This window comes from Cicer arietinum, chromosome 6, assembly GCF_000331145.2.
Source record: "Cicer arietinum cultivar CDC Frontier isolate Library 1 chromosome 6, Cicar.CDCFrontier_v2.0, whole genome shotgun sequence".
NCBI classification, from domain to species: Eukaryota; Viridiplantae; Streptophyta; class Magnoliopsida; order Fabales; family Fabaceae; genus Cicer; species Cicer arietinum.
In genome coordinates, this window is record NC_021165.2 from 13590498 (window position 1) to 13601723 (window position 11226).

Here is an 11226-nt window from a genome sequence, read left to right on the forward strand (position 1 = left end):
CTATATTGGTAGATTCACAAGCATTAAGCTGTGGATCACATTTGAGCGTCGAACCTCACACCAACACACGTGATGGCTAGTTAATACGGTTATAGATGTTTCAATTCAAAGCTCACTTTTGAGTGAGCGTACTTAATTACCAGTTGATTTCAGATATGCCAAAGTAACCCAACACGTGAATTACAGGACAAATTATACACAATGTTACCGCAAAACCAACTGATGATTATCAATTTACCATATATTTTGACAGTCGAGCGAGACAGCTCTAACAACAATTGGGAATTGAGACACCATTGCTTGGACTTTGTTAAAGAACACTAGGGGCTACACAAACATAGTAGAGAGATTAACCAATATAGCACATTGCAAATTTGGATGGAGAATAGGCAAATAAAAACACCATATATTAACCATTTTTAGGATGGATACTTTTACAAGGAACATTTGAAAATAATGATAAATTATAAACACTGAAGCAAAGCAGAAGAAAAGAACATTATAAGTTTACAAGGTTTGCTGTTAAATGTGTTCAGAACAAACCACCTCAGTCTAGGTGGGCAGACAATACTCTCATTAAATATCAACCATGATACCATCCATCCATCCATCCATCCATCCATCCAATAATCAATAAATCCGTTTCAGCAGAATTGGGCATTCAATAGTAGGGGCTGTAGCGCATCCCCATTCTGAACCTTGGAACCTTTCTGCAATCAACAAAAGATTACTCTTAAGTCTATTTTCACAGAAAAGAGAAAATATATTGGAAAGGAAAGCACTGAGTACAACATACCCATATCCATAAGGAGCAGGAGCAAAGGCAAAAGGAGGTGGATATGGAGTTCTGCCTCGAAACCCCATGTAAGGATTACTAGGCCGACGGGGACGAAATTGCTTCATCCCCGGTACGTTGGTCCTCTTAGCAGTTACCTGCAAAAAAGTATAGACAGTTGAAAAAAGGAAGGCTGACTTTTAAAAAAAAGCAAGAACCTCTTGCTGTAATAACCTTCAATTGACGTCCATGTAGTTCAGATTCATTCAGCAACAGAGCCTCTTGAACAGCTTCTACTTCAACAAATTCCACATAAGCATAACCCTTGGGTTGGCCAAACTTATCAGTGCGAATGGTGACTCGGTTCACTGTTCCACACGATTGGAAATGCTGCTGCACTTCTTCAGGAGTGCATGCATAGTCCACCTGTATAAAATGTCAAACCCAAGGTGTCAAATGAAGGCAAAGCCATAAATTAATCGACAATCTGCTACAGCCTTCACAAAAGAAAACAATTTAGGGACAGACTGCTAATTTCAGCTAGAATAGAAAAAAGGGCTTATCATGTCAGACAACACCAACCAAATAATTTCATATACCCTGTAATTTCAGACCGGGGAAAAACTTCCATTAGCTGATCAACAAAAAAAAAAATTTTGAAACATGGGCATGCCATAGCATGAAAATAAGCTGTGAAAGAAATCGATTTGCCCTGGTCATGTAATTGCAAGTATCAGCATTTCACCCTACCAAAGTGTGAGCTACAAAGAGAACCAATGGGCCAGCAAATAAAGCCAAATGTAAAATCAAGGAAGTGGAATTTCATAATTATTATTTAGAGGATTAAAAATACGAATCACTATTTTCTTCATTAACAGCATTCAACCATGAAATATGCTTTCTGAAGTGCACCTTGCACTTTAGCCTTTTAGAGGATCGTTCGCCCAAGTACACAATTGTCACAATGTTCAGCCCATCAATTCCGAACTGCTTGTCTATGAAAACAGTTGACATGTTGGTGAATAATATAAAACAAGTAGAAAGAAAAATGATTCAAAATTTCTTCTTGATCCCATGGATAAAAGGAAGGAATGTCAAAGACCCCTCACCATGTGAAAATAATGCCTCTAAATTTCTTGAGCACCAAGCACCATGAAAAGTATCCTTTGGCTTTGCAATCAAAACTGCAGATACCAATGCATGGTCCTTTACCAATAAAGGGTGCCCTCTTCTCACCAGTAGAATTCCAGATTCTCGCCATTCCTCTGTCGACCCGGCCATAAAAACTCAGGAAGTATAGTAGTTAAAATTTCCATCCTTTTTTTTTGGTCAATTTTTTTTTCCATCCTAAATATCTTTTCTATTCATCCTAAATAATATATTATATGCTATTTAGCTCTCTGTCCCCCTATCTTTTTCAGTATCTAAATCCATATGTTCTCCAAACCATGAACATCACTATCTTCAACTCAACAACAAGCACTTCAACTTTCTTATCCCCTTTTTTATCGCCCCTTTTCTATCGCTCTATTTTTTTTAGTGTTACATCTTTTGTTTTTCCACTCTTTTTGTTAATTTCATACATTTGATATTTATTTATTTTTCTCCACCAGCTATATGTTATATATTTATATCATACACTTCCAACTGCAGCATGACTAGAGTAGAAACTTATAGATGGAAGCATAACCTGCAATTGCAGTCAAACATTATGTCAAAGCACAATGCCAACAGAAGAAAACACAATCAAAGTTCGAAATATTCAACACCAAACAAATAAATTCTCACTTCTACCTACATTTCCATAATTTTTAGAGAATTCAAACTTTTCAGGATGGAGTATAGTGAACTGAAGACAGATTGACTCCTCTAGAGTGAACATTAAACTTAAAGAGGGTAGAGAATAAAAAATCTCAACCATGGATGGAAAAAACAATATTGATATTGATATTCAATACAAGTACATGACAAATCTTAAATGTTTTAACACATTGACATTTATTTTTGCAAATCAATGGTTGAGATATCTTACTTCACCCCAAAAAGTGAGAGCTCACACTTTGGAGAAGCTAAATCCAATGAAGATTAATTCATTTATCATTCAATTAAAAGGTGAGAGAGTAGTGAAATTACACTGCAACAAATATGGAGAACTTAGGCCAAGATATTGCAGAAAAAATGTAAAAAAATATCTGATAACAGAAATGAGTTGGACATATACATAAAACAGGGGGAACGGTCCAGATGAACAACTATGAATGGCCTGAAGAAAGCTATCATCATGACCATCCTGATAAACATATAAACTTTTGCAAGAATGTACAAAAAAAAAATGTAGTCATTTAATGAAGATTTTGGAAAGGAAGAGACACTGACGCGTGCAAGATATCAGATATCCTGAAAAAACTTTCAAAAGTTGCATGCACAATTAGGCGAGATAAAGGTTCATTCATCCAATAGAGCTGGTTATGTTCAGTAGCTAAGGATTTTGGTAGCAGAACATTCTAGAAGCAAGAAAATTAGGGTTTCAGGTAGTTTAGCATCAGAAATAGAAAGAAAGGGCAACCAGGAGAAGCTCAGAGACTATGGAGGGTGTGCCTTTAATCGGGAGGGAAAACAGTAACAACTCCTAACATACTGGGCAAAAAGAAAAGTAATAGGAAGACATGACCAAGTAAAATATAAAACCTATATAGTGATACAGCTTACACATGTATGTATAATAACTTGGTCATAAGAAAGTGTTTGTTTGCTCTATCTCATGCCATATTCAACTTCAAGTATAAATTCCTGTGTATGGTTTGAGTCATTAAAAATCTACTCATTCTACACAACCTTGGCGCCCTGGGTGCTGAAATCGGGTTTTTAAGCTCATAAATTATCTTGTGGTAAGCATCGACCTGATTTACTGTTTAATTTGAAGGGAAAATGTTTGCAACAAAATGGTCCTTAAATTCTATTTGTGTCTACTTAATTACTTTCCAATCGCATTGCTTTTTCTTTCCCTCTTATCTCATCTACATGAAAATCCCCTATTATCTCCTCTACTCTGTATTATGTATTGTGCTGCACTGTGTCAATTTTGCATATAAAGGAGTCCTCAAAATCAGAAATGTAACAGTTAAACTCATGAATGATGCTACACATGAACAACAAAAGCACTCACCATACATATTACGAGTATACGACCATCAATCAAAAGAAAAACCGTATATAGCAGTGTGCAACAGCACAAAACATGCCACATGCTGTTGAATCTGTGTTAGATCACAAATTTTCCTGATCTTGCTATTGGAAATATATGGTAAGGAAAATCGTGACTAGTTAATGATTTGGGAGCCCTACCATATTCTAAAGACACCATTTCCACAGACATGCACACACAGGCAATCATGTGCATAATTTCAAATCCACAAAACGTTTTCCGAAAGATTATGGTTTAATGATATCCAAATTATGTACAATTATGAGATAACGCAAGAGACAATCAAGATTAAGCCCAAACCTGCTCTACAATTAAGGTAAACACAATAGACAGGCATAACAAACTATTCAACTTGTTTCCAAAAGCAGCATATATACATACATTCATTTGCTCATAATTGAACCAATCACTTTAGACAAAATATATAAGTTAATCTCGTCTATATATGCAGCCCACATTATGAAACATGACAGTGAGACAACTACATAAGCAGAATAGAAAGTTTTAACAAAAACAGGTGAAGAGACAGCTCACATTGCCCACAAAGACTGATCGAGAATCAACTTCCTCCCTATTAATCTGACTTGCAGCAGCATTAGCGGGATCTATTTGGAGATAATAATCAATAACAGAGACAAGATCCAATAATCTATAGAAATGAAATGAAATGTCTTGCACGGTAAGAAGTACAGGGATCACACCATGTGCAAGTGCACGGACAAGAAGAAATATTAAAAGGAAAAATACGACAATAAAAATACAAACAAAATGCATTACTTGTTCTTTGTTTTTTATTTTTAAAAAGTATGTCTAATAAAAGGATTGTTCTAGGAGACACTCAAGCATCTCAGCGCATCCTTCTCTCATCCACATGATGCAGAACTTCTTCATATGCATCACTTAATAAGAAAGATGCTAGGTGACCTGATCACCAGGGCAGTCAAGCATCCCCTAATAAATAAATAACTCAAGTATCAACCAAGAACTAAATAGTTGGGAAAAACAGCTAACAAATTTTCAGCTAGCATCATTAAACTACACAAAAATTTCTATGGAGTGCAACGAAATATCTTGTCTTTGAATTTGATTACGAAGTTAGACCGTCTTTCCAAACTTCCAAGAGAACTCTTCAGTCTTAGTCCACACATAAATCAATGGCACAACGCCAATGCATTACCAAGGCAGGTAAGCAAGCAGGCAACAAAATTAAATCTTAGTAGTTTTCTTATTCTAGGTTATAAAATTAAATACAAAACAAACAAACTGGAGCTAAATCAAACATGGAGCATAACCAATTCAATCCAACTCGCATCAAACACATATTTCTTCACAAGAAGAACAAAATCTAGTTATTGAAAACTTAAAAAAATTGTTTTTTTAGGTTATTGAATTGATAAAATAGCGAAGAACTTAGCAATCCCCCACACCCAAAAAGGAGTCACCTTGCACAGATCCCATCTCTTTCTCGACCTTGGCCTGCATCTCCCTCAAAGCAGCAGCTTCGTCTTCCATTTCCTTTAACCGCTTCTTCATGTCATCCAATTCCTGTAGTGATTGTGAATTTGACAATGATGCGTGAATCACAATTAGGGTTTTTGGGACCAGAAATGAAATTGAAATTGAGATAGTGGAGACAGAGAGAGAAACGGAAAGCATTACATACGGCTTCGTTGTTGTCGGCTCCGAGCATATCAACGTCATCGTTTTCCATTTCTCCGTCAAAGAAGGATACGCCGTCGTCACCTGCGGTTTCAATCCCTTCACTTTCTCCAACTATTCCCCTTTGTTAATGTTAATTAATTCACAAATATCAAATGCTTTTCTAAAAATATATATATATTTATTATACTTCTTAGACTTTTCACTATTTTGAAATTCTATCATTAATTAATTTTATCTGTTTTGTTAGTCTTAATATTTAGTGATGATTTAATGACCAGAAACGTTATTAAAACAGAAAATTTGACAGAAACACAAATTCTATGTGTTCCAATAATTTAAACCCCAACGAAAAAATGGTCCATCTTGGACCAATCTTATTGTATCCCTAGATATATTATTAAATAATTTGAACGGACTAGATGTATTTTGTACTTCACAATATTATAGTACATTATATATACTAATTTTTTTTTTCTTCTTCTCTCACACTTTTTATGGTATATTCTGCCTTCTTTTTTCTTTCTTTCGATATAAATATTTTCTCCTTTTTAAGCAACTTCTCAACGTCAAGAGAAAAAGACAATCCCAAATCAATCCTTCAATACCTATATCTAAATCTTGTAAAAAAAAAAAGTTAGATCTAAATATCGAATGAAGACATGAAAAGAAATGATTTTTATTTAATGGAGTCATTAGAAATCACTATTGTTTATGATCTTAAAAAACATGAACAAAGCAATGAAGAACAATAAAAAGGATTAATATTATTTTTTGAAAAGGATAATCAATAATTAATGTTTAATAAAGTTTGTAAATTTATTAAGTTTGATTTAATTTTAATTTTCAAGTGTGTCCATTATTTTAGTAATTTTTTATTGGATTAATGTTTTACAAGAAAATGGATATACTGATATTGCTTGGATTGAGAAGAGGTTTACTAACAAGAAACAAAGCCAAACTAAAAAATAAAACAACACATAAAATCCTTTGTTTGTGATTGTAAGTATTACGAACACCAAACCTTAAACATAGACCTTTTTTCCTTTGACTTTTAGCCTTGTAATAGTTGATGTGGAAGTGGTAATTGGTGAATGGATAGCAAGGGACGGAGAAGAGAAAGAAAGAGGACAAATTGTCAAAGTTGTTGAGGTAGATTTAGTGTAAATGGTCCATGATAAGATATGGAGGATAACTAAATCTAACGCTTTAAAAAAATACTCCATCATGGACCAATATATCCATTGATCTAGGCTAAAATGACCATATTACTACATTATTTTGCATTCAAGTCACTATAAACTTTTGAGTTAAAAAAATTATAAAAAAAAAAAGTTACCGTAAACTAAAATATCAAAAGTCGGCTTTTGTACTCCTCAATTAATTTTATACCCTAAATTGTTAAAAACTCAAAATTGTCTTTAAAAATTTCATTGACTGAATGGTAAAAAAAAATTATTTCAAAATCTCACCCCTTCAACCAAATTTTCGGTACGTAGAATTTTTTCATTAAAATTCGGTACACAAATATTCACTACTGTCAATTTCGTATTTCAAATTTTTAGTAGTACAATTATGTTACCGAAAATTTTGGTAAAATATTTATAATACCGAAAATTTGTGTCATTAAATTTCCGGTACCTTACCGAAAATTAGAAAATTCTGGTAGTTACATTTTTCTTTCTTAGCGGAAATTTCAATTTTTTAAAATATCCGATAGTTATTCTACTTAATCAAAAATATAAAAAATCTAGTAGCTTTTTTATTTTTTATTTTATTTTGAAATAGGGATGGAAAAACACAACAAATATGTGAATTTTTTTTATAATAATAACAATAATAATAATAGAGTAAATTATATTAATAAAATAAAATAAATTGAACAAATAAAATACATTAAATTAGAGAAAAAAACACCACAAATTGAAAAAAAATACATTAAATTCAAATTTTATTATTATTATTATTTTTATTAATTTTTATTTATTAGACCGAAAAAAAAGGAGGAAGATATTATAATATAACAAGTCGTTTGTTTTGGCACATCTATTTAACTGTATTTTTTTCTTCAATTTAATGTATTTTATTTTATTTTAATAATAGAATTTTGATATTTAATTATTTTTAATTTATTAAAAAATCAAAACACTATTAATAAAATAAAATATATTAAATTGAAGAAAAAAAAATACATCAGTTGACTAAATGTGACAAAACAAATAATGTATCCCTAATATTTTGCCAACAAAATAACAACATATTTTCTTAACACTTGTTATTTTTATTCCGATCTAATAAAGAAACAAAAATTAAATAATAATAATAATAATAATAATAATAATAATAATAATAATAATAAAATATTATTAATATAATTAAAAAATAATAATAAAAATGTTTAAAAAATATAAAATTTTAATAATATAATTTACTTTATTATTATTAATATAATTTTATTATTTAATTTATTAATAATATTTTGTTTTTTAAAATATTATAATTATTTTTGTTTGATTAAATAAATAATTTTTTAAATGTAAAAATGAGAAGAAAAAAAATTTGTAAGCCCAATACATGTTGTTCGCATCATGCGGAATTCCAATGAGGAATGAAATTTATGATGAACATCCCAGAAATTTCAAATTTTCGGTAGTTATGAATCAATACCGAAAATTTTATTTTTGAAATTTACGAGAGTACCACCTGGAAATTTGAAATTTTCGGTATTGAAAACCAATACCAGATGTCAAATTTTCGGGTGGTACTCCCGTAAATTTATGTTATCCTGAAAATTCCGATAAAAATAAAAAATAAAAAATAAAAAAAGAAAAACAGAACTCACTTTTCTATTTTTTTCGACCTGACCTTTTTAAAAGTTTGGCCTGACCTGGAAGCCTATTTAAAATAATTTAAAAAAAATATGAAACAAACATCCTTTATACCCTAAAAAATAATTGGGGGGGGGGGTATGAGAGAACTTTTTTATTTTATTTTTAGAGTTTTATCAAAGATATTTTAGACATTTTAAACTTAAATTTTTTAAATGGAGAGTATAGGGTTAATTGAGGGAATACAAAAGGCGACTTAAAATATCAACCGGGAGGCCCATCTTTTAGATGGATGAACTCTTGTTGGGCCCAACTCAAATTGGACTAGAACATATCCCTACTATATTCTAACACATATCTTTTATAATATGAGTTGGGGATAGGGGTGAGAATAGGTCAGGTCAGACCAGACTTTGAAATACCTGAGTCTTACCTACGATTTATTTTTTTCGACCTGACCTTTTTAAAAGTTTGGCCTGACCTGGAAGCCTATTTAAAATAATTTAAAAAAAATATGAAACAAACATCCTTTATACCCTAAAAAATAATTGGGGGGGGGGGTATGAGAGAACTTTTTTATTTTATTTTTAGAGTTTTATCAAAGATATTTTAGACATTTTAAACTTAAATTTTTTAAATGGAGAGTATAGGGTTAATTGAGGGAATACAAAAGGCGACTTAAAATATCAACCGGGAGGCCCATCTTTTAGATGGATGAACTCTTGTTGGGCCCAACTCAAATTGGACTAGAACATATCCCTACTATATTCTAACACATATCTTTTATAATATGAGTTGGGGATAGGGGTGAGAATAGGTCAGGTCAGACCAGACTTTGAAATACCTGAGTCTTACCTACGATTTATTTTTTTCGACCTGACCTTTTTAAAAGTTTGGCCTGACCTGGAAGCCTATTTAAAATAATTTAAAAAAAATATGAAACAAACATCCTTTATACCCTAAAAAATAATTTTTTGTGTTAAATAATAGATTTTTTTTCTTCTGAAACAAACACACTCATAATTACCTCTTAAACAAATATGGAACGACTACTGAGTGATTGACTAATTGAACGGATACCGAATATGGAATGACTACCAAATATGGAATCGCTACCGAATATGGAACAACTACTAAAAATGGAATGCTCATTAAGTGATTGCCTAATTGATAGAATTTAAAATAGGAAATAATATTATTAATATAATAATAACAAATAATATTAATAAATAATAAAATATATATAGGTCGGTCTGTTAGGCCTAATAGATTTTTTTATAAGCCTGAGCCTGACCTGTTTAAATAAATAGGCTTTAAAAACAACTTGACTCTAGCCTTTTTATTAAATAGGTCATGCCAGGTCAGACCATAAGTAGGTGATGCCATAGGCTTCTAACGGACGGCCTAACCTATTCTCATCCCTAGTTGGGGATGTCAACGGGGATGAGATGGACGGAAAAAAAGTTACCTCAACTGTATATAATATAAAATTAGATAAAAATAAGATATGATACGATAGAATGGTAATATCATAAAAATTAGTATATTTCGTGTTTGTCACACACGTGATAACCAACATGATAATAATATTTTTATTTTGTCATGTATTTAATAAATATCTCATCAATATAATATATATTACATTTAAATAATAAAATTACCATTTTAAACAATTATATATTAGTTTTTATTTAAATTAACTTATTATATTTTAAATATTATAAATTAAAAAAAATACTAAAAAATTAATTAAGCAATTAAATGATTTTATATTTAAAATTATCCATGAACACTACTAAATAAATAATTTAATTTTTTTATAAAAATAATGAGTAATTAAATAATTCTTTTTATTTATCAAAATATAAATAAGGATATGATATATATATATTATATGTAAATGGAGAAATACCCTTATAAACAAATTATATAAAAAGACAAAACTATTCTTTTGATAAAATCATAAACATTTTTTAAATTTAATTATTAATATTTCATTTTTAAGGTTAAGATCAAATTCTATTAATTATTTTTATATTTTAGATTATATTTTATAAATTGTTTTATATTTATATTTTATTATATTTCCATTTTATATTTTATAAGAGTTATTGAGTAAATTATTGTTCTTATTCTATCCTGCTAATTTCTAACTCAGTTCATATTCATGATATAAATTTCAATTAGAGAGACATGATCAAATAGAGACTTGAATTAATTTATTATATTCTATTAGTTTTTCTGGATTCATAAAGATATGATAATTTATTCCTATCATATCTCTTATTTTGTCCATCAAAGAAAGCCATATCCTCTCCATACTTGTGTTGGTATTTGCATGACTAAAATATTTTTTATAGAAAAATAAAATTCTACTCATAATGAACTTTTTGAATACTATTTTTTCTTTTAATATTAAAAAAAAACATTTTATTATGATTTTATCTTATTATTTATTTATTAGTTTATGAAGGTGGTAAGACGGTTCGTTTATCTTGTGAGTTTTTTCTATTTAAATTAAATATAGATATGAGAGCAGTTATGTATATTTGTCACAGGTACCCGCGACAAAAAAGACTATCCATTTACACAATTATCTAACTCTCACCTTGTTAATTAACGGATAATATAATTACCTATTTATTTTATCTATAGTTACTGATTAAGCAACTTGTCCCGTATCTATCACTCTACTATATATGTAGCTTTTTTTGTTATCTCTCATTTGAAACATATTGGCGTTCAACGAAGGCATGGCA

General features: G+C 30.3%; 1 protein-coding gene across 4 annotated transcripts; it reads right to left on the reverse strand.

Annotated features, from left to right (window-relative positions):
* Positions 1-386: 386 nt before the first annotated feature.
* On the reverse strand, positions 387-5873 carry LOC101502043 (polyadenylate-binding protein 2-like). Of its 4 annotated transcripts, none has more exons than XM_004504759.4 (6): positions 5640-5873; positions 5423-5525; positions 4515-4585; positions 1010-1201; positions 797-933; positions 387-710 (listed from the first exon to the last, which is right to left on the reverse strand). In XM_004504759.4, the coding sequence occupies exons 1-6, from the start codon at positions 5679-5681 to the stop codon at positions 662-664; spliced, it is 594 nt and encodes a 197-aa protein (XP_004504816.1). In that variant the 5' UTR covers positions 5682-5873; the 3' UTR covers positions 387-661. The 4 variants fall into 4 exon arrangements, with proteins under 4 accessions (XP_004504816.1, XP_004504815.1, XP_027191672.1 ...); XM_004504758.4 differs by having other exon boundaries at positions 5644-5864; XM_027335871.2 differs by lacking the exons at positions 4515-4585; positions 5423-5525; positions 5640-5873 and adding exons at positions 1688-1770; positions 1885-2404.
* Between the last annotated feature and the right edge of the window lie 5353 nt (positions 5874-11226).